Raw genomic sequence first — 25,004 nt, 5'->3', positions numbered from 1 at the left:
ATAGATTTGCTCAAATACCTTTGAGACTGTAGGTAGCAGGCTGATGGGCTGGCAATACTGCGCCAGCCTGTTGTATTTGCCAGCCTTAGGGATCGCCACCACCTTGCATGTTTTGGGTGGAGGGGTAGCGGCTGGTCCTAAGGATGGCGTTGAACATCTTCGTGAGTAGTTTCACAGCCTCTGGGGGGGGGGGGGGGGGGGGGGGGGGGGGGGGGGGGGGGGACCTCCTTCAGGATTGCGCTGCCGACGTTATTGCACCCACCCGCTTTGCACTGGTTGAGGCGCAGTAGCTGCCATTGAACCTCTTCTTCCATTGTGGGTTCGATGAAGTCCTCAGGGTCTTCTGCCATGAGGTATACACAGAGCCTATCTTCCATCATTTGGGTATAGTCGTTATCTACTACTTCTTCAACTAGCACGAAGTTGGTTATAAAGGTATCGGCCAGTACGGCAGCTTTGGCATCAGGCTCGGCTACTGCATGCTGTCCAACAGGTAGCGGAGGGACTCGTTGCCTACTGCGAAGGAACTGCTTGGTTGCTCACCAAGCAGTGCCATCTGCGATGTTCAGAGTCGCTATTCTCCCAGCCCAGTCCCTGCATTCGTGACCGTGTACTGTATGGCATGGCACATTTGGTTGATCCGATTTTTCATTCTCAGACCAGCTGTTTCTTCTCCTGAACCATCAGCAGGATGTCCGGCGGTAGCTGGCAGGAGAAATCCTGCAGCTTCTGACGTCTGTGCTGTGTTGCTGCATCAGCCGTACTGATCGCGAAATGCATGAACGCTGTGAATGTGGCGTCCATGCCATCTACCTCAGGATCCGTAACCGCGGCTAGCGTCTCTGACAGGTGCACCTGGAAGTGTTCCCAGTCAGAGTTGAAGTAGGTCTTGCGTCATTGAGGTGGTGCGGCCCCGTCCGTGCTCAGATTGAAGATCACAGGCAGGTGATCTGAGTACAGGGCCAGATATGTCGTTGCGAGTGCTTCGTGGGTCACCCCTTTGATGATCGTGATGTCCAAGACATCTGGGCAGCCTCCCTTGGGATAGGGTGTAGGATCATACGACCCCAGCACTATCGCGCCATTATCAGTGGCCACCTTAAGAAGCCTCCTGCCACTGATTGTGGTGACCCTGAAGTTCCACTTCGGGTGCTTGGCATTGAAGTCGGCACCGATAAAGATGTTGCCGCGCATTGACAACAGGGTCTTCAAGTCCTGTTGCCATAGGAGTTCTCAAGGCTTCTGGCACGTGGCGATGAAGGTCACTTGACGCATTGAAGTGCTGACTGTGACGCCTGTTGCTTATAGTTGTGTCAGCTCAGGTAGTTGGATTTGATGGTGTCTCAGCATTCTTCTTACATAGACCGCAGTTCCGCCACATGCTGTTGGTCTATCATCATGATACCACCTATAGATAGGTGCCCTTGCGTTTACACCAGCCTTTAGCCATAACACACACACGAGGCACACATCCACGGCCTCGTTGCGTAAAAACTACATAAATTCGCCCTCCTGCTGTTTGTGTTCTATACGCAGACATTGAGACTTATGATGTGGTTAGGCATCATGAGTGTTGTTGGCTTCTCTTGTGGTGTTGGCTTGGGTGGCCGTAATCAGTGCAGACACTATCATCTGTGGTAGTTGGAGTAGCAGCTGTTTGAACTCCCACGGCATCTCACATAGTTCTGTGGCCTCGGTGGTTACTGTGGTCGGAGGTGGTGGGGCGGGCTTAGGTGGTGGTGGTGGTGGTGGTGGTGGTGGTGGCGGGGGGAGTCATGCTGTGGCGGCCTCCATCCTCCGCACCCACGTACCCAGCCGGAACAGACATTCCCACCTCATGTGCTCCCCAGCACACTATACGCAGTGTGGGGACATTTTGCCAGGTGGTCAATCTCCTGGCAGTTGAAGCATTGAAACAGGCCTCTCTGCCTCCTCAGTTTTTCAACTGTGACCCCGCTGAGACTTCCCCCCCTCATTTCTTGAAAAATCTTCTTATGCTCCAGTGTGTCATCCAGTATGACCTGGAAGAGCAGTGTGTCTGCATTGTCTTTCGGCGACGTCATCTGGGATATTGTCCTTATGGTGTACACATTGGCCTCAAGAAGCTCCTTGAGGTACTGGGGATCTATACTGAAGGGCAGGTGGTGGAAAACTACTTTGACGAGTACATGAACCAGTTTAGACAACGACTGACACTGAGGTTGCTTTTGTAGTCGTCCGCAGTTCACTTCACGATTCTGTACATATCCTGACTTGCTGTCTTCATAGTAAAGTTGTTCTTAATGAATGCAAGGATCGCCTGTTCTACTTCTTCAAAGGAGCCTGGCCATTTCACCATGATGGGTGGGGGTGGTGGGCACCCCTTGCTTCTCTGCTGTCTCCTCCATCTTCCCTTCGAGCTCAGCAAACCCGTTTTTAATGACCATGCCTGCAGTAATGGTCATCTGTACACATCTTCCAATCTCCTTGTGTTTGGGTATTTGAAACCCACCCACAACAGTGGTCATCTTAGGGGCTCTCTGTGTTTGCAGTGTTGGTGTGGTGGTGAGAGCAGCATTAATAGCATGTTTCTGGTAGCTTTCCGGACTCATTTCCGCCAGGCACTTCCTAGTGCAACTTTCCTCCATCTCCACATCCTATGCGTCTTCAGCTTCCTCTCTGTCGTTCCCCAGCATGAACTGGGCCGTCCAGTCTTCAGTGGTTGATGTTAGCCTTTTGGGTGTCTTGATCTTGGAGGTGGCGTTCTTTGGTCCGCCCACATTGAGTACGCGTATTACAACATAGGAGGGCATGCCTCCTGCGATAGTAATGGTGCGCTTCTGCTTCTTCTTGTTCTCTTTCTGGGAACGTGTTGCTATAGGTTGCCGACAGGGTTTGGCCACCGGTAATGTATTGCCCCCCCGGCCGGCGACTCCCCCGCAACTAGCTTCCTTGACCGAGGTCGAAGTCGCATAACAGCTACCCGATCCATCAGCATTGTCTCGTGCTTTTGCATCTTCATCATCTGTTGTCTTCCCAGAGTGAGAAGTCATAGGTAGAAGACAGGCCGTATTCACCGGTATAACCGGGGTGGCGACTTCCCCCACTACTTGTGGCCTCTGGCGATCGACGATCTGCCACACCCTTCACTTCAGTGTCGCATTCAGCACAGTGCGCCATCTCTGAACTCTCCGGACGGTCTCTAGCCCATAGCCAGAACTGGGAGAAGGCAATGCTGATATGCAACTCGGCTGCGCACGCGCATGAGCCTGCTGGCAACTGCTTAAAACGGACTTAATGTAAACAGTTGCGATCTCACACTCATTGGAAACAGTTTACACAATCCACAATCTTCGTACTAAAGCCTTTGACACATTTTACTGTTTATCAGTTCTTACCAGTCAAAATTAAAAATTTAACTGAAGACTAAAACAATATAAAATTCCTGGAGTTCTAGAAAATGCCTGGGTTTTTTCCCCAGTTTTTCCGGAGCATATACACCCTGTACAATACACGTGGCTTATGAAAGAAGAAAATTCTCTTATTTAGCAGTGTGCAGAGTAGTAGTCTGTTGCCGAGTTTCCAGCACAAAAGATGTTCACTACTTTTTAACTGTAGACATGGGCCATGAAAATAATTAAGCACATTATAAGGAAATATTTTTTAAAAACTGAGCAACCTTAGATCACCAAGTGTGTTCATCTAGCAATCTGTTGTGTATCCCAGGAAAAATGTTAGTACTTTACATCACAAATATGTCTGTACATAATCATGGAAGAAGAGCCAGACTGAACGATAACAAAAAGCAAATGACAAACTCAAAATAGAAAAAATAGAATTTCCTGCCATGGACTAAAATTGTATAATAAATTGCTCATGGGGATGAAACTAAACTACATTTATTTAAATAGACAGTCAAAGTATACCTCTTAAATAAAGCATACTACACACCTAAATGTTACGGGGAGAACTCAAGAATAGGGGTTAATTACTTAAAGAAAATTCTTCTGTCACTTTATAATATAGGTTGACAGCATGCGGGTTTTCACAGGAGATCTGTAGTGCTTAACACTTAATGACGCTCAACATCTTGCTCATTACGAGATGCCAACTTCAGTTTTTCAGACAGACAGTATGGAAGATATAGAGGATTAACAGAAGTGTAGCAGCACGGTCATCGTCCTGAACTCATCTACAAATGTATGTCATGCATGCACAACACATTTTTGGAAACACGAAAACCAAGCCATAACATCTTACCAAACAAAGTTGTTCGAAGTATGCACAATTTACCATAGTACACTTCGTATAAATTGAATCATGTACAAGACTTATGCATTTCCCAGTGCTGAGCTGATGAACTCTATATCACAGTAAACAATCCTGTTATGAACAATTACTAAATTTCAAATTAATTCATTTCCCTCAAATAAAATTACAACATTACATTGATTTTCTTCATGCTTACAGGATTTGATGCCAGTGAAGTAGGAGTGTACGAAAAAAGTTCAAAGGGAACATTTATCCTCTGTCATATGACTTGTTAAATTAATCCAATTTCTCAAAATTAGAACAAAATGAACAACTGAAGTTCACTAACAAGTATTTCTTCAATGATAAAAAAAATATACATACAAAAAGAAATTTATTTGAGTCAATAGCAGACACAGATAAAAATGTCACTAACATTAAAATAGAACAAGTTTTGAGTGCTTCACCCTAGAAATTTACACATTTTATCACAGTGGGTCTACTGCAATAGCTAAACACATGAAAGTGGAGGGGCAGATAACTTACTAAAAATTTCAGTTCTCTTGTCTTGACTGTGATGCCACATGTAAGCCTGACAAATATAAAAAAGAGACAATATGCCTAATTGTAGAGCACTGCCCACAGTCAAACAATATAAAACAAGTTCTCACCAACTCTCAACTTAAGTAATGAATGGTAGAACAGGTTGTTGTACTAGTTTCTCAGTTGCAATACAAAATACTCATTTCTTTTTTTCTGTTTTTTGTTTTGTTTCTTCACATCAAAATAAATCAAACACTGTATTTCATTCACATTTTCAGTTTGCCTTCAGCACCCTAACACTGAAATAAATTTCTTTCACAGCATTCTGCAGAACTGTGTTTTGTAGTTTGTACGAATTTATTTCACAAAGGCGGCTAACAAGGCGGTGATGTCTCTTCCTAGGTATCCCATCTTGTCCATATACACATGGTGAGATGACAATGGAATGCTGAACAATACTGGAACTGCTCTTCATGTCAAATTTATTGTTCATTTCCTGCAACATATGAAAACAGAACACAGTAGAATAAGACCGTACTCCCACATTTTCCATTTTTTGCAATGCTTTTATGGTATGCTTAAGGACACCATACAGCAAACGAGTTCAATTTATATTCTTCATCTTGCTCTGTGAAGGCAAGGATTCAGAAGAAGAAGAAAAGCATTTTGCTCCAATGTACCATAATGGCTACAGTCATAATCCGTGTATGAAATGCAATAGATATTTACTTTTTGAATAAATTCTGAAGCTTACAACACACAATGTAAATGGCTACCTCTGCACTAACAAATACTATCTTACAACTATTTATACGGATTTTTCATTATATGGAAGCGAGGAAAAGATATTTCTTAGATGTTTCCTTCCTTCCTTTTTCTAGGTTGTCCGGCGATCTACACTGATAAGCCTAAAGATTATGGCCCCTGTCTGCCGTGAGGCTGGATGCAGCATGGTGATGTTGCGGGCACGTGAAATGCTATGAAAAGTACATATGTTCAGTAGACATCGATGGGGATCGCCCTAGCGAAGATATGAGCTGCAAATGGGGAAATCCACTGAGAAAAGCAATTTTGTAAAAGGACAGATCATTATTACAAAACCTGTAAACGAGTAGCTGGACAAATGGCAAAGCTGGTCAAATGTTCACATGCTACTGTTGTTGTTGTGAGCATCTATGAAAAGAGGTAGGACGACAGTGGAACTACCACTAGGCGCTAAATGGTTGGATGTCCAAGACATTTTACGGAACATGGGGTTTAGAGGCTTGTGTGCTCTGTAAACTAGGATATATGGTTATCTACGCCATCTCTGCTTAAAGAACATAATGCCGGTGCATGCACAAGTGTTTCAGAATATACCTTTCATTGTACATGGTTGAACACGGAGCTCCGCAGCAGACCACCCCTGCATGTTCACATGTTGACCCAACATCATCATCATTGGAAATGTGTCAGCTCTTTGGGAGAATCACATTTTTGCTACACCAGGTCGATGGTTGCCCTCATCGAGATGAACGATGGCTCAAAACGTGCAGCGCGCCGTGAACGCAGGCTGATGGCAGCAGTATTATGCTATCGAAGACATTCTTCTGCACTTGCATGGGACCTGTGGTAGTAATTGAAGGCACACCGACAGCTGTGAACCAACTTCATGGCATCATGCTTGATGCTTTCCCCAACAGCGAATTCATCTTTCAGCAGTATAATTGTACTTGTCTCAGAGCCAGAACTGTGCTACAGTGGTTTGAGGAGCTTTATAATGAACCCACACTGATATGTCAGTGACCAAATTCACCTGACATAAATCCTATCGAACCCATCTGCATTGCTACCGTGCACCATCACCATGTGTGGAAATTAGCGGCCCATTATTTACACGAATTACATGACCAGTATGTAGACATTTAATGCCACCAACAAACTGTTGAATCCATGATATACAGAATAAGTAATGCATTTCATATCAGAGATGGGCAAACAAGCTATTGGGCAGGCAGTCACAGTGTTTTGGCTCATCAGTGTATTTGTTCTTTTCCCCAATCCTTGGACACGAGTGACCTCTCGACTTCAATGAATCACACTCACGCCACCGAAAATTACAAATTCAATATTGAGAGCTGTTTAGTGTTTTTAAGTATTCAATCTACCCCAACATTCTAGGCGAAAAATGTGACAGACCAACACCAATCAGCCTAGGGATCCCAAAATTTATGGATTTATTAATATTAGAAATTTTAGATTTCTTTCATGTGTCTCCTTTCCCACCAACTGCAGCCTTAACCTCACGCTAATTTGGTCAAAACCCTCCCTTAGGGTTGCCTTAGTGATTCCACTTTAGGACCTGACAGAGAGAAAAGGGACATGGGTAACAGTGTAAGCCCACTTGCTGCTCAATATTCATATAAATTCAATTTGAAGTAAATAAGTGACACATATATAATTCATTACCTTTACCAATACACAAAAATAAAACTGAAAAGCTTCTGAATCCTAACCAAGACAGTTGTTTTTGCAATTAGCTTTGTACAGTATAGTACAACAACAGTTTACACCATCAAATAACTTTTTTGTTTAGTATATCCATAGTGATATAAATAAGTAACCCAACTTATTGGATAAATGCAACACAACTTATCAAAAGATACTCACTTTTTCTTGCTCGAATGATCACGACTACCACTGTCATCTCGAGGTCGTTTTTTGTCTTTGGAGTCTGATGAGGATTTATGCTTCGAATCAGACGACGATGACTTGTGTTTAGAATCAGATGACGACTTATGCTTAGAGTCTGATGATGACTTGTGCTTAGAGTCTGAAGACGACTTGTGCTTGTCACTATGTTTGTCACTGTGTTTGTTTTTGGATGGGCTGAAATGTGGAAAAATAACTGCAATATAGCTTGAAAGGTGTGACAAACAGAAAATATTTAGTACACCAACAGATGTTCAACAGCAAAAGCTAGTCATGTTTATGAGTACATTAAGTTACCAGACTAGCACAATTTAAATTGCTGTACACATATCATACATTTAAAACAATATATTATAATGCCAATCATCATCAATTACAGCTCACACTATTACCAAGTCGGTTCATAAAAGAAATTTACTAACAATCCCCCCCTCATATGCCCATACAGAGAGATGTTTCATGCAATGATGGAAAAATTAGCTGCAGAGACCTCTTAACGTTGATGACAAAGATGAAATCACCGCAGTATTCTTCAACTACATTTTACACATTCTACGGAAAACAACACAAACTCTAATGTAAGTACCTAACCTAATGGACAATATACTGCCTCACCAAACAGTACTGTTTTTGGAGTAAACCATTGCTAAATTTCTAGTGTTCATGCAAAGGCACTTTGGTTAATGTAATGAATATTGTTAAAGCTTTCTTAGTGCTTTGGACAGATTTTAACAAACTTCTATGCAGTCAATAAGTAGTTTAATGATATTAGGGGAGTAAAATTTCTTTAATACTATGAAATGAAGGGTACGAGAACATGAATATGTTTGCAAATTCTCAATTAGTGGATCACATTAGAAACAGATTAACTAATCCCATGCACACTCATTCTACACAGACTGGACTCTTAAGTCTTTCCTCACAGAAATCAAGTATTCAGAATAAACATAAATGTCTTTTTGAAAGTTTAAAAGTAACAACTAGTGACTAATTTTGTAGAGCTCTTCATCCATGTGTGTGACATATTCTTCTATAATAATGGCCACAGAAAACCAGTTTGGCAGCAGCATTATTTCTGGGCATGGTGCTCAAAATTGTGCTGGAATGTACCACTTAACGTCATAACAACACAAACACTTGGAGATTGCCCACAACTGCAGAAAGATGGTACCTGAACCTGACACATGGTTGCAAAGCATCACTGGTAAATATGCTACAGCAAATGAAAAACAGGTCATTTTTAAACTCGGCTTGTTACTATTATTAGTATTACTCATCAACTGCACTTGCATTTCATGGATATTCTTTCATCTCATGCACCAGCAAGACGATTCCAAATGGTCTGTATTATGCCAGTTTCTCTCTTTTTACAGAATAAAAAGTTTTCTTTTTTCTTGGTTGCTTGCCTATTTTATCAAGTGAAAACATGTGCACCAACACTATCCAACAGTATGATGATAAGCTAAGCAATAACAAACTGAGGAACTAAACTTCAATAAGCTGAGCTGGGATCGTTATTTTGCAGGATACATTATTTAATTTGGTTGCCATAATGTCATACGACAGAACAGCACTATTTTAACAACTTCAGCAGCAGGAAAAGATTTTTTTTTTCATTTTAAACTACAACCAATTACAACAGAAAAAATAGACGTGCTCTCCATGGTCATGCAAATGGTTCAGCGTTTGGTAACATGAGCATACCATTCAGAAGTTAGCACATCTACAACAACTACAATGCGTGTCTGTGTGGATTCACACAAGCCTACAAAAGTACCTGTGTTTTGAAGAAGCTGAGGCTTTCTTATTCCCATGAAGCTTCCTAATTGCATAAAAAATAAGAAATATTAGTTCCATGATTTTGACAGCTTTCACTGAAAACCACATACATCTCAAAAAAGTTTTACTACTATTAATGAAATTATTTTGACATTTAGAGTGACTTCATATGTAACAAATTCCCTGAATGAACCCAAATTCCATACATCTGTTTCTCTACTTGTGAAAATATAAGATCACTTCAATGACATGGCAGCATTTAACAATTGAATACAGACACATGCCCACATTCACACAAGCCTGCAAAAAAAAAAAACTGATCTGTCTGTATGGGGAGGAAAATCTAAGAAAGTACAGGCATAGCCTATCCCGCTCTGCCCTATCCTCGATGTGAAATATGTTCATGTCATCGCTTGTTTCACCACGTGGAACACCTCCTTTTTCAAGGTTGGGGTGTCCACGAGCACCCACACATTCACACCCACACCCGCACGCCCACCCACACCCACGCCCATACCTATGCGCACCCGCACACGCGCAACCGCACACACAATGTTCCCAAAATTCTTCCTGACCACTTCAAACATGATTGAAGCAGGTGAGCGTTTATCTGTTTTGTAACTGGTTCGTTTCATGCTCTATTTGTCCTGAAATCTGAACAATAATTTGTGTTTGTAGAGTGATCAATGACTGCTCTTCTCTTACTGGGCAATAATCCATCTCAAGCCTTGGAAACTCCGTAAATAATTGCAAAGTTTCTCCTAGCCAGTGTTCCAAGCCTATTTCAGTCAATGGTTTAAGACATTGGGAACTGCTCCTTCAAGAATTGAAGAACTTAATTAAGATAACGCCTCCTTTGCAAGAAGATGTATTGGCCATCAATATCAAGCAAGCTACATACAACGCAGCTGGAGCATGGATAACATTTCAACAAAACATCCCAAAGTGATTAATGAATCAGTTGCCGAATCCTGAAGATGACAGCAGTAGCAGATAACTTTTCAAACTCAGCAAATAATATTAATGAACTTGAAAACAGGTATCAACACATAATGTTGGCAATGCCTAATTCCCAGTTATTGATAATGAGCCTGTAGAGATGATTAATATAGATGCTGAAGATGGAAGGTTGGTTGGTAAGAGTTCAGCAATGACAAAAATACAGCAAAGGAATGCAGTAAAAAAAAAAAAGTAGGTTACAGTACACTTATTCACCCACTCCTTGAATACTGCTCACCGGCGTGGGATCTGTACCAGATAGGGTTGATAGAAGAGAGAGAGAAGATCCAAAGGAGTGCAGTGTGCTTCGTTACAGGATAATTTAGTAATTGCAAAAGCATTACGGAGATGATAAACTCCAGTGGAAGACACTGCAAGAGACGCTCAGTACGGACTTTAGTTGAAGTTTCGAGAACATACCTTTACCGAGGAGTCAAAGCAGTATATTGCTCCCTCCTACGTATATCTCGCGAAGAGACCATGAGGATAAAATCAGAGAGATTAGAGCCCACACAGAGGCAAACCGACAATCTTTCTTTCCATGAACAATACGAGACTGGAATAGAAGGGAAAACTGATAGAGGTACTCAAGGTACCCTCTGCCACACACTGTCAGGCGGCTTGAGGAGTATGGATGTGGATATAAAAGTATAGCTAAAATACTGAGGGACAATGTGGTTCTCCAGACTCTCAGTCCCTACAAAACTGCAAAATTTCTAACCCATAATAATTTTGTATTTCAACTTAATACATTTTTTAACTCTTGTCTTTATTGCTTTGAAAAATTCTCTCTGGAGCATCATCCAAGACACTCAACTATAATCAGAAGGAACCCAATCCATGATCAGAACCACCAACTGTAGAAGAGATTAGGAGCAACATAAATATCTTGAGGCTCCTGGGGAAGATGGGAGTATTGTATGCCAAAAATAAAGCAATGAACAAGCTAACACCTCTAGACCTGAGTTCAGCATGTGACTGATACCATTTGGTACTACTTTGAGGTTCATGTTCCCACTGCCTAAAATGCTGTATGATGATAAGCCACTGATAGGCAGTATTAACAGCAGTAACAATGTGAAACTTTAGCTTCACTCAGCAAACAAACAAATTGCAAGATTACAGCCCAGTGCACAGTCTGTCAATTTTGAAGGCACAAATGCAATGTGAAGTGTGTTCTGCATGGGAAGTATGAATTATCAATAGATAAGCAAGTAGCATTAACTCTGCCCTGCTGTTCTTTGACTAGGAAGGGAGCAAGATTCCAAGCATAAGCCTCACCATCTATTTCAGAGCTCACATGCTAATTTAATCACAACTGCTTCCTTAATAACACTATTCAAATAGCTGGAAGAACAGGCTAAGTAGTATCTCTGTGTTGTTATATTTTATAGAACAACTTCTGCCAAGACAATGTTCTTCAATAGAAGATCTGCTTGCCTGTTATAAGCCTGTATCACATTTATGCTCAATATACCTGTTCTCTATGATCCTGACAGTCTAACCAACTTACGACATGTTTGCTTTATACAAGAAACACTACCTCGTCAATAACATGGGTTGCCATTTCCCAGTCATAAGAGCTCATTACATGGTTCCACAAAGTAACAATAGTATACATGCCACCATTGTGGAGGAGTATATTCGTAATTGTGGTTCTGTAATTACTCCTCAGCGAGCGTTCCGCATTTGGTTCAAACTAGACCGACATGATTTTGTTCCTGATAGAAAAACAATTCAATTCTGAGGATCATATTTTAGAGCATCAGCTTCTCCACTGACAAGGAAATCTACTGACCGACCTCAAACTTTAACCCTTTCAGATGTTGTGGTTCCGTTTGAAGCCACCTAGGATTTTATCATTTTGTGGCATACAAACCATAGGTACATAGTAGCCACAGCTTGACCAAATGTAACAGACATTTTTGTACGCAGTGCATGAATGTCTTTGTCTTTGAACTGTGATTGAATTTGTCTCTACAAGCTATGTTTTGCACATGGGTTAAGGTGGGTACTGATGAAATTTCAAACCGACTGTGTGTGTGTGTGTGTGTGTGTGTGTGTGTGTGTGGGGGGGGGGGGGGGGGGGGGGGGATTATCACATGAGACTGAAATAATGAGTGTCATTAGATATCTTAGCATGTGAATTAACTGGGTAAATCCAATTTGCTAAACAAAAATTTTTTTCATACCTTTGGATTTTTGAGTCTTTTCAAACCCATGCATGAAGTCGTCTATCATGAAATGTATTCACAAAAAAAGTTTGGGCCAAAAATGTTTAAAATTGATGGAGTAGTAGTATCTTTTTATTGTCATCATTTTGATTTTTTTCAAAAAAGTTGAAATTAGTACAGTTAGGTTCCTATCAATAAACGTATATGAACAGTGCAAAAATTTAATTGAAACATTAAAGGAATGTCTGCATATGTGCACAATCTGTATGAAATCAGTAATCAGTAATCATGTATGTTTATGTGCCTAATCTACACGTACATTTTTCTTGCAATTTCCAGACACGCAAATTTACATTTGTGGTGGACTCAATAAATATTTATAAAGATTTGTGGTCCAGGATGCATTGTGATGGGGTGTGAGGTTCTTAGGGTGATCAACATTGGAACACAGTCCAGTTACCAGAATGAGATTTTCACTCTGCAGCGGAGTGTGCGCTAATATGAAACTTCCTGGCAGATTAAAACTGTGTGCCCATGCGAGACTCGAACTCGGGTACTTTGCCTTTCGCGGGAAAGTGCTCTACCACTTCTACTTGCCCGCGAAAGGCAAAGGACCCTAGTTCGAGTCTCGGTTGGGCACACAGTTTTCATCTGCCAGGAAGTTTCATATCAGTGCACACCCCGCTGCGGAGCGAAAATCTCATTCTGGAAACATCCCCCAGGCAGTGGCTAAGCCATGTCTTTGCAGTATCCTTTCTTTCAGGAGTGCTAGTTCTGCAAGGTTCGCAGGAGAGCTTCTGTAAAGTTTGGAAGGTAGAAGACGAGATACTGGCAGAAGTAGAGCTGTGAGGAGCGGGCGTGAGTCGTGCTTCGGTCGGGCACACAGTTTTAATCTGCCAGGAAGTTTCACAGTCCAGTTACTTTACATAACTTTATTCATATCATGATACATGCATAAACTCTAGCAGTCAATGTCCGAACAGTCTGTCTACCATCTCTTAAAGGGATGCGGAAGTCCGGCAATTACTGAGAACACTACACTTGGCAGCTATAAAAGACCCAGTGTTATTCCGCCTGGCCAGCTATACCCTTGGCTGATGACCCACCCATGTGGACGTAGCAGACACGAGAATGTGCTCTCTGCAGTGGAGGGTGAGTATTCGTGTGCACTACCTCATCACTCTCTGGCACATTCTTTAAAATTTTGAAATACAAGCAACTAACAGTATCAAACATGTCTCAATATAAGAGACAACAGGTGAATCGTTGTGAGATAGTGAAGAAGAGAGGGAAAATGTGAAAGGTGAAGAAAATTAAAGTGTCAGTGACAGCAGTGAAAGTGTCAATAAAAAATATATTGCACGAGAAAAACATACAAAAACAAATGCAATTTGAGAACATTGCTAGGAATAGCATTTAGAAACACAATTTTGCTAGTATTAGTGAAGAAAAAAACAATGAAGGAAAGACAGATGAATCTTAATTGGCTTTTCATTGTTATCATCATCATGATCAAAAATAAGGTGCCCTAATTACAACCAAAGTACCTTGAATTTTGAGTTGGATATAACATGCAAGGGGTTTGTGTAGAATGAAGCTAAAATGTTTTTATCGTGAATTCAGTGGAAATGAATCTTCCAAATCACATTTTTGTACATCGAGATGATGCTTAAAACAAAATACATGCAAAGTTTCTTTTGATGTAAATATGAGTCTGCGCTTAGCATTTATACATGCAGGAAGAGGATATATGAGCATTCAACATTTTGTGATGATTACAAATATGCAATTTTTCTCCTGTAATACTTTTCAAGAACATGTGCAACATACAGAAATTGCTGCTGATAACCTATAAAAGTCATTTTTTATTAATGTTGCATAATAGTAAAAAATACATATAAAGGGTCAGAACTTCATGGCAAGCTTATTGAAACTGACACTGATGAAGATTTAACATTGCATTTAGAGAATGAGCTTATTCATAAATCTTGAGGAAAATGCAAAATTGGATTCAGATGATGAGCTTATTGGTAAAGATTGTGAGGACAATTGACACATGGATTCTGATTGTGAGCTTAGTGATGTTAATATCGCCAACAATGATATAACACTGCAAAAGTTTAGATGACAAAACGGATTCGGATGCCAGTTACAATGGTTCATAGCCAACTAGGGGTTTCCAAAGAAAAGTTGGTTTTGGCAGCTTGTTGATTTATTTACAGGACACATTATCAATTCTGATATTGTACCAAAGTTTTGTCACACTTGCATGGCTTCTACAAGTCAGTTAGGTGAAGATTCAATCGAATTTAATTTTTGATTGGAAGGGGATGCCAATCAATGTCCTGTGAATCATTCGGGATCCTCTGGTCTGATGCAACCTACGATTGCTGAAAATACATGGAAACTATCTGAAAGCTATGGATTTCTATACAACAAAATGCTTTCAGGTGGTGACTCAAAAGCTTTCAATGTGTCGCCTCAACTGAATATTTCTGGATATAATCGTGAAATATGAAAGGAAGAATGTTTGAGTCATGTTGCAAAAAGGTATTGTATGTGAGCATATCTACAAAAAAATCTCTTGTATATACACAAAAGTGTACACATATCTACTACACAAACTTTTATTTTCAATATTTATATCGCAAAATTTGGACAGGATACATTTGGAAGTCATACTTTGTGCAGGGCCTTACCATGTATAATACAAATTGTGGAAGAAGTAAAAAAGTTACAGTGGGTGACACGGATCACAATTGAAGGACACTAGGATAAAAAAAGCTTGCAGAATATTATAAAAAGCAATATTTAGAAATATAGGTGATATAAAGGTACATATAACGTAGTTTTCAGTATATTAAAAACAAAGATTCCAAGACTTACCAAGCGGGAAAGCGCCGGCAGACAGGCACATGAACAAAACACACAAACACACACACAGAATTACGAGCTTTCGCAACTGGCAGTTGCTTCGTCAGGAAAGAGGGAAGGAGAGGGAAAAATGAAAGGATGTGGGTTTTAAGGGAGAGGGTAAGGAGTCATTCCAATCCCGGGAGCGGAAAGACTTCCCTTAGGGGAAAAATCCTCATTACCACCCTGTGGCTAAACATGCCTTGATGCACGGCCAGCACATCTTGGCACAGTGTTACACCGTCCGAGTTATCTGGATACTTCCCACCAACACCAACCTATCCGAACTCCGGAGATGGGAACTCGCCCTTCAGTATATCCTCTCTTCTCGATATCCGCCAGGCCTCAACCTCCGCTAATTTCAAGTTGCCGCCGCTCATACCTCACCTGTCTTTCAACAACTTCTTTGCCTCTGTACTTCCGCCTCGACTGACATCTCTGCCCTTACTCTTTGCCTTTAAATATGTCTGCTTGTGTCTGTGTATGTGCGGATGGATATGTGTGTTTGTGTGTGTGCGAGTGTACACCTGTCCTTTTTTTCCCCTAAGGGAAGTCTTTCCGCTCCCGGGATTGGAATGACTCCTTACCCTCTCCCTTAAAACCCACATCCTTTCATTTTTCCCTCTCCTTCCCTCTTTCCTGATGAAGCAACTGCCAGTTGCGAAAGCTCGTAATTCTGTGTGTGTGTTTGTGTGTTTTGTTCATGTGCCTGTCTGCCGGCGCTTTCCCGCTTGGTAAGTCTTGGAATCTTTGTTTTTAATATATTTTTCCCATGTGGAAGTTTCTTTCTATTTTATTTACATCATCATTAATTTGAATCCAACAATGTAGTTTTCAGTATGATTGACATTTTACAGTTACAAAGATGCCAACTAATTTATTACTTAAGGAATATGAAAGATACGATATACAAATCAATATATCATTGGACTACTATGGATAAAAATTCTCAACTTTCTCACTGCCCGAAAGGAGAGTCATCATGGTGTTTTTATCAGTCAGTATTGGCAAAAGAACCTGAGCCTGGATCTCATGTTTCTAATAGACAAACAACCATACATCAATTTTGTTTGGATAAAATACTGCCTTTTTGTACTTGCTTGACTGATGAATCACTACTAATAAGTTGTGCTTGATGTCTAACACGAAGTGCTAATGAGTGTTTACACAGCATTATATGGAATGTGTGTCCCAAAGAGAGAGATGTTTCTGCAATGAGAGTAAAAGCAGCAGCTTCTGTCAGTGTTTGTGAATATAATGTTGGCTCTCACAGAGTTATTTCAGAAATAATGACAAAATTAGGGCTCAAATGTCTGCTTGTGTGTGTGTGTGTGTGTGTGTGTGTGTGTGTGTGTGTGTGTGTGTGTGTGTGTGTGTGCGTGCGTGCGCGAGTGTATACCTGCCCTTAAACATGGCTAAACATGCCTTGGTGCACGGTCAGCACATCTTAGCACAGTGTTACACCGTCCGAGTTATCTGGATACTTCCCACTAACACCAACCTGTCAGAACTTCGGAGATGGGAACTTGCCCTTCAGTATATCCTCTCTTCTCGATATCCGCCAGGCCTCAACCTCCGCTAATTTCAAGTTGCCGCCGCTCATACCTCACCTGTCTTTCATATATATATATATATATATATATATATATATATATATATATATATATATATATATATATATATATTTTCCCCCTAAGGTAAGTCTTTCCGCTCCCGGGATTGGAATGACTCCTTACCCTCTCCCTTAAAACCCACATCCTTTCATCTTTCCTTTTCCTTCCCTCTTTCCTGACGAAGCAACCGCCGGTTGCAAGAGCTCGAAATTCCGTGTGTGTGTTTGTGTGTTTTATTCATTGTGCCTATCTACCGGCACTTTCCCCGCTTGGTAAGTCTTGGAATCTTTCTTTTTAATATATTTTTCCCATGTGGAAGTTTCTTTCTATTTTATTTACATCATCATTAAGGAACATCGCATAAACAGATGGAAGTGTTCTCTCTTGTCAAGCAGTACTATGCCTAACAGCACAAAGGAACTGTGTTATTCCTTATCACCTAACGTAACGACAATTCATGCATGGTGGCTCCATTTGAAACCATCCTGTATGTGTTCAATTAATGTATGTAACACTTGGTTTTCATACTTCCTGTCTCAATGTACATCTATTGACATAATAAAAATAAGAAAACTCAAAAAAATTAATTTTTAATATTCTGAGTCTGAAAATGTGTTGTATGTGATAGCGTCCATCAAGCAATCTCCAAAGTGTTTAGTGCTTAAACATGCAACTGCCCTGGAATGTCCGATATGACCATCTGCACAGAGATCTTCGTATGCAATCCTACAAAATGATAATTACTCAATAACGAAGTGAGAGAGGTTTTGAAACTCGCAAAGGTGTGCGTCATGAAATTATTCAGAACATCCACCAGGTGCCGTTGAGATTTCTTCTGACAAGGCCCACTTACACTTGTCAGATACTGTCAGTAAACAAAATTTCCTATACTGGGTAGCAGAAAACTCTCAGGGGCAATCACCACTTCACAGCCATCATGTGATAGTTTGGTGCACTGTTACTGAATTAGGTGTGTGGAGTCCATATTTCTTTGAAGAATATATTGTAATGGTAATGGTTAATTCAATTTGTTACTGTTGCACAATAGAGACTTAAGTTAAATTAGTTAGCTGGGGACTATGAAGAGGGAGAAGTTTGGTCCCAACAATATGAAGCACCCAGGTCACACCTATTGGTATTCTCTACAAATTTTGAAACAGCTGTTTCCGGGATATCTTCTCTCTTCATGAGAAGGCTTTATCTGGGGCCCAAGGTCACCAGTTTAATCACTTTATGAGTTTTTCCTTTGGAGACACTTAAAAGCTCCCATGTACAAACATTGCCTGACAACATTGCAAGTACATAAGAAGGCGATCACCAAGGAAGTGGCTGCCATTCCACTGCCCACGACACCAAGAACTATCACCGACTTATGGGAATGGCTTCATCAGCGTGTAAAGAATGGAGGACACCACTTACTGGACATAATTTTTAAAACAAACTAATACAAAATGGCATAGTATTTGCTGTTCAAAAATAAAAGTACTTTTCTGTCTTTTTGTTTGTTTGTAACTACCTTTTGACATAAGGGAGGTCTTTTTGATGGACTTTGTACAATCAGTGCAATATTTCATGCTCTAATAATTCCATCAAAGTCCTGAAAACAATCACAACCCTTCATATCTTTGGACAAACTTGTACATGTACAACACATTAAATGCAAATTCATAAAAGGAAACAAAACATGTACAAAACAGATAAAAGCCCTGCACAACTATATTTTTTGACAAAATGTTTAGTATGTGTAAACAGTGATTGCCTTAATCTGTCAGGCACCGACGTACTAGTGACCATCATGTTTAAGGCATCAGACACATTTGTTGTTCTAGAACTATAAGAAGTCAAATTTGCCAACAAATGCGGTAACAGCTTAATTAGAAAGAATCTAAATTGATTAAATGAATAAAGGAGATGAAAAAAGTAAATTTTGGGGATTCAATATTAACATCAGAATCAAGGAGGGTTAACTCACCTGCTCTTATCTGAAGATTTGTTTTTGTGGTTGTCCTTGTGGTTTGAACTGTGCTTCTTATGTTTCGATGAATGTCTAAAACAAAAAAAACGAATGTTTTATTAAGCAATTGAGACCAGCTGTACAAATTAACTTAAGAGATGACATACATGATAAAATCATTTAATCATATACACTGCCTGACCAAACAAGTGAAATACCCGGATGAAGAAAGAAATGAAATGAAGAAACTTCGCCATCTACAGGCTACGTGATGCCATTTTAATGATTTCAAAATCGATGAAATTTACAAGAAACTTGAAGTATGAGCCCACATATCAGTACGATGTTGCATCACTTATGGCCCGAATGCACGCACCTATTCCTTTGAGAAGGGTGCCATAAAGCCACTGTGTCTGCTCCTGAGGGAAGCCAACTCAAAACAGTTGTAATTGGTCCTCAATATCCTGAACAGTGGCACTGGAAGAGAGTTTACATCTCAACTGATCACCCAAATGTTCAACCACGAACAAACTTAGGGGTATTTTTGACCACTGGAGTACCTCAGCATCACAGACGTGTCCTATGTTAATAAGCACTGCTGTGTTGAATTTGCACCATGATACTGTTGCATAGACTAAGACATGAGAAGAATGCAGGATGTCTGACATACCACTGTACTATCAGAGTTCTCTCAATCACTACCTGCCTTGACCAGGAGTTATACCCCATGACTCACCACACATTGACACCAAGAGTACCACCACTGTGAATCTCAAAAACATTGGAAAAACTGAACGTGTACCCAGACCGTTGTCATACTAATCAACGAAGCCCATCCGGGGTAGTGCAGAATCATGATTCATCCCTAAAGCACAATGTGACAACATTCATCAGCAGTCCATGCTTCCCATCATGGGACCACTCCAAATGCAGCCATTGGTGTTGTGGCACTACTGGCAGCCTTCTGACACTATTAATCTGGAGTCCATGCTTTTCACTGTGGCACCACTCCAAATGCAGCCATTTGTGTTGTTGCATTAATGGCAGCCTATGTATGGTATGGTAGCTACCCAAGATATTTGCTAGTCCATTACCTTTTCTATAATGGCAGGCACAGATGCGAAGTGTCACGGTGTGCTTGGCACACAATACAATGATCCTCCCTGTAGATCAGACATGGTTGACTGGAACCTTGATGTAGGGTACACCTGCCCTCATGTTCCTATGTAGTCCAACATCAGGCCACTGACACTTCCAAATACCCCACAGATCTGGATATTGCACGATTCAACCAGTTGGTCAAAAGGAAACACAACAGGAGACACCTTCCCAATTCTGTCATACTGATACTGCTGTCTCATATAAGTATGTGCATCTCTGTGTCCTCCACAGTGATATCCGATGCTGTTCATGCTCCTTCCATACTATCCAGCCTACCAAGCAATAAACCTGAACAACATTAATGCACTTTGGTGGCCATTCCATCCATCAGAGAGAACTGTAACTCTTAACACACACAACACCAATGGTGTGCACATGTACGGAGTTACATTAACATGCGAGCTTGTCTTCCGGGTGCTTCGCTTTTTTTGTTAGGCAGTATATATCGAGCATTGTAAAACTATCCTACATTCAAATTAAATGTATATTTGTCATTTACTGAGAAAATAACTGCTTTCCATTACTAACATGGGAACTAAGGTAATGCACAAAATCTATACTAATAATAAAACCTTAAAACTGTCATGTCTGTCTGAATACCCTAATCTCCAAAACTACGACAAATTTTCATGACGTTTTCACACATAACTTGAGACAGTGGATGTAGCAATTCTTAATAATAGGCTCATGCAATCAAGATTGTGCATATTGTCTGAGAGTGTATGAATGCTCCACTTCTTCCGAAACCATCTATGCAACCTTAATTGACATATTTCAGTCAAATGCTTAACTTCTGTAAAAAGTTTCCAGTTTAACCAGATCCGCCGCCTCATCATCTTGATAACACCTATCATTATACTAAGTAGCAAAAAAAACTAATGTTTGTGAATCACAATTGTGAATGTTTCCCAACAACCTCACATTTAAAAAAAAAAAAAAAAAAAAAAAAAAAACTCTTGTTGGCTGTAAACTAACTTTACAACAGTCTTTTTTGTTGTCTTTCTGCGAGTCAGCATCTCCACTATATCGTGAGTAGCAACTATCCTTTTCATTATATTGTAACACTGCTTCCTGAATTTACCATTGTTTACAAATAACAAAATAAATACTTAATAACAGCTACCTGGTACAAATATTAATAGGTCGAACTATTAGATGCTACTAGTAATTAAAAATTGTGAAAATAAAATCAAACCGGAAATCTTTACATATCATAGACTACCAGTAGCCTGTCCCCAATTCATTAGAGAATGTAGCTCCCCTGTATAAAACATCTTCAAATGTCTGATTACTTCACAAATGAGTTCTTGTGTTAAATATTTGACTTTCAAGCAGGCAAAACCTTTACTGTATAAGACAAATGGTATTACTAACCATTTAAACTTTTCTGAAAACAAAAATTTCTCCTAAACTTTGTGTTGCACATCTTGGGGAATTGCAGCCCATTCTTCACGGAGTGCTGCACTGAGGAGAGGTATCAATGTCGGTCGGTGAGGCCTGGCACAAAGTTGGCACTCCAAACATCCCTTCTATAGGACTGAGGTCAGGACTCTGTGCAAACCAGTTGCAATCTCCATCCCCGAATTGCTCATCAACAGTGGGAAGCAAGAAGGTGCTTAAAATGTCAATGTAAGCCTGTGCTGAAATAGTGCCACGCAAAACAACAAGGGGTGCAGGACCCTCCATGAAAAACACGACCACACCATAACACCACCATCTCTGAATTTTATTGTTGGCACTACACATGCTGGCAGATGACGTTCACCAGGCATTCGCCATACCCACACCCTGCCATCGAACTACCACATTGTGTACCATCATTTGTCACTCCACAAAAGGTTTTCCACTGTTCAGTCACCTAATGTTTACGCTTCTTACACCAAGCGAGGCGTCGTTTATCATTTACCGGCATGATGTGTGGCTTATGAGCAACTGCTTGACCATGAAATTCAAGTTATCTCACCTCCCACCGAACTGTCATAGTACTTGCAGTGGATCCTGATGCAGTGTGGAATTCTTGTTTGATGGACTGGATAGATGTATGCCTATTACACATTACGACCCTCTTGAACTGTCAGCGGTGTGTCAATTAACAGACGAGGTTGGCCTGTATGCTTTTGTGCTGTACATGTCCCTTCACGTTTCCACTTCGCTATCACATGGAAAACAGTGGATCTAGGGATGTTTAGGAGTGTGGAATTCTCACGTACAGATGTATGACACAAGTGAAACCCAATCATCTGACCCCGTTCCAAGTCTATGAAATCCGTGGAGCGCCCCATTCTGCACTCTCACGATGTCGAATGACTACTGAGCTCGTTAATATGGAGTAAGTGGCAGCACAAAGCACCTAATAAGAAAAGCATATGTTTTTGGGTGTGTCCATATACTTTTGATCACATAGTGTATATTTTGCAGGTATCTTCAATGGTATATGTGAACACTGTCTGCTAAATTTGTTGTGAGTAAGAGATAGTGGTAAAAAACTATACATTACAAGTTGTTCTTGAAGCTGAAGTTTTACCACATGAATAACCAACATCTAGTAAGGATAAACCTTATCAAAAACATAAAAAAGTACATAAAATAAAAAAATTAAAAAAGTTATTGTGTCAAACCATTAATGTAATATTGCACCTCTTAATGAGTCGATTATGTCAATATTTATAAATTTTAAACTTGGTCAATATACCCATGCCGGTGAAACATGTCACTTGACAGCTTGCATGTGGTTGGTTACACTGCGACTGCAAGGTTGCAATAGCTGCCACCGCACATGCCCACAACTCCGAAGTACGTTTTGTAAATATAAGCTACAATCAACGTTTATATGTAAGTGCAACAAAGTACGTTTTTCTAACAGTGGAGAGAGTATATTAAACCGGGAAATAAAAACACCCAAAGTTAATAACAATATCTATAAAAGTCGTTCCAAACTGTTACAGTAATAGCTGCATGTAAAATGTCGTAAATTTAAGCATACCAAGTAACACGCTATCCACACTCTTAAGAAGAAATGAAACAATACATGCATAGACTACCCGATTGGATAGAGAAAAAGAATTAATTCTGTATACATTTACACTCACTAACTTACAATGTCAATGGCGCAATTCCATCCAGTTCTCCTTCACTGTCATCGGAATCAGTGCCAAAACTGTTGTCTTTGTCATCATCATCATCATTGTCATCAAGAGAAATCATTAACTGTTTGTTTTCATTTACAATGCCATCTATGGTCTATGCTTCTCTTATCAGTTTAGTAACATGGTCTACTTTTTTCCTCCATGAGATAGTGTCTACAGTAGCAAGACCTTCATTTAACTGTCTTTCCACTTCTGTTATGGCAAAAGTCTTGTTGTTACTTCTAATATACGCCTTGACTTCACTCCAAACCAATTCAATTGGATTAAAATGACAGTGATAAGGCGGTAGCCTAATTACCAAGTGACCCTGTCTGCTTGCAATTTCATCTACAACGTATTTAGGCGTCACAGACTTGTTTTGTTTCGCGAGTGAGTATAACAGCAGCTTTGTTATGCTCATGTCTGCAGCAATGTCTCTCGCCTGCAACCACTGCACCATAGTTTCTTCACGGTCACTAGTGGTGGGAGGTTTATCTAAAATCACAGAATGGTACGGTGCATTATCCATCATAAAAACTGTCAGAACACTAAACTGGAGCACCAAATTTTTAAACCACTGTAGAAACTGTGGGTGGTCCATATCCTCATGATATCCCCCCGATTGAAAAACTAGAAGTCCTTCAGGCACAAAGCTGTTTGCAGATTCTGCATGGACCACAATCGTGATCCTCTTCCTGTTGGCTGATGACTGCTGCTATTCGGAGTATCATCTGTCCAGTATTTCTCAACTGATTCTCCAGCGCTGACCCAGGTTTCATCTAACCATATGACTGAGTGTATGTCCTTTCCTACAACTTTTTGTAATAAAATGGTACAAGCTGCAATGACATGAGATTTTTCTATTAACAGTTTTCGTCCATCTAACTTTTTAAAATGGAAGTTTATACTTTTTAATATCATCTTAAGTGACGTTTTCTCCCCTGAGAAAAGTTCACTTTCTTTTAAAGAAATTAGGAACTTCGCTATTGTGGGGTATTCTTTCTCTTTTATAGTATCCATATACGTGCCAACAAATTGTATCGGATTAGAAAGAACCAATATCTGTAATAGGACATGGCTGCTTCTTTTTCTTGCCAGGAGTACTTAAAAACACACTGTTTCTTCCACACTGTTTATTTCACTGTCTTGTAAGTTTTGAAGTAGCACCCATTTCCTTATAACTGTTCTTTCGCTGAGTCCTAGAGTTTTCAAGGTATGCTCTAAAACTTTATTGGCAGGAATCGATGCATGCCCATGAACAGAAATGTAAAACTCACGCATCCTCCATAGCAATTCCAAAGCCTGACTATTTAATGGCACTCCACGGCCCAACGGATTGTCGCATGGTGAACGACATCATTTTGGTGACATTGTTTAACAAACACAAACTGTAGTTGAGGCGGTAACACAACACAACGGGAGATGTTTGCGCACTAACATACAATGTTTACACACAAGCTGGCAATGTGGCAGCATTGACGCAGCAACTGGCTTTTGTTCAGTGCTTCTATTGGTTCAGAAGATGCAGCGCCTCCCGTTCCTCACTTGATTGTTTGTTACACTACCAACTCTAAGGTGCTTGGGGAGTGACCTTGAAGTGACATGTTTCAGCGGCCCGGGTATAATTACATGAAATACTGAAAGTCAAATTTTTGGTGCCCCTGGAACTAAGTAAATGGGCAACTGGGATTGGGTGCCCTTTATAGCTGTATATTCATACAGTTAAACACATAGGACATGTATGAATATATCAGCACAATAAATCTTACTTGTACATCACCTGTCATATTTGATGAGCTAAAGAGTTGATATCAACAGCTGT

The 25,004-nt window shown here is 40.4% G+C and overlaps 1 protein-coding gene across 2 annotated transcripts in view; it reads right to left on the bottom strand.

Moving 5' to 3' along the window:
- Positions 1 to 4,607: 4,607 nt before the first annotated feature.
- LOC126342514 (FACT complex subunit spt16) overlaps positions 4,608 to 25,004 on the bottom strand; it is a 138,228-nt gene continuing 117,831 nt past the window's right edge. The window contains exons 20-23 of one of the 2 annotated variants that reach the window (XM_050001862.1): positions 18,915 to 18,989; positions 9,242 to 9,286; positions 7,423 to 7,641; positions 4,608 to 5,269 (exon numbers count right to left, since the gene is read on the bottom strand). In XM_050001862.1, the coding sequence (XP_049857819.1) occupies positions 5,263 to 5,269; positions 7,423 to 7,641; positions 9,242 to 9,286; positions 18,915 to 18,989 (346 nt within the window). In that variant the 3' untranslated portion in view covers positions 4,608 to 5,262. The remainder of the gene's footprint in view (positions 5,270 to 7,422; positions 7,642 to 9,241; positions 9,287 to 18,914; positions 18,990 to 25,004) is intronic. The other variant, XM_050001863.1, reaches the window with a different exon arrangement.

The sequence above is a fragment of the Schistocerca gregaria genome, chromosome 1, assembly GCF_023897955.1.
Source record: "Schistocerca gregaria isolate iqSchGreg1 chromosome 1, iqSchGreg1.2, whole genome shotgun sequence".
Classification (NCBI taxonomy): domain Eukaryota; kingdom Metazoa; phylum Arthropoda; class Insecta; order Orthoptera; family Acrididae; genus Schistocerca; species Schistocerca gregaria.
The sequence above is the reverse complement of the archived record's forward strand: the minus strand, read 5'-3'. Positions and strand labels throughout refer to the sequence as shown.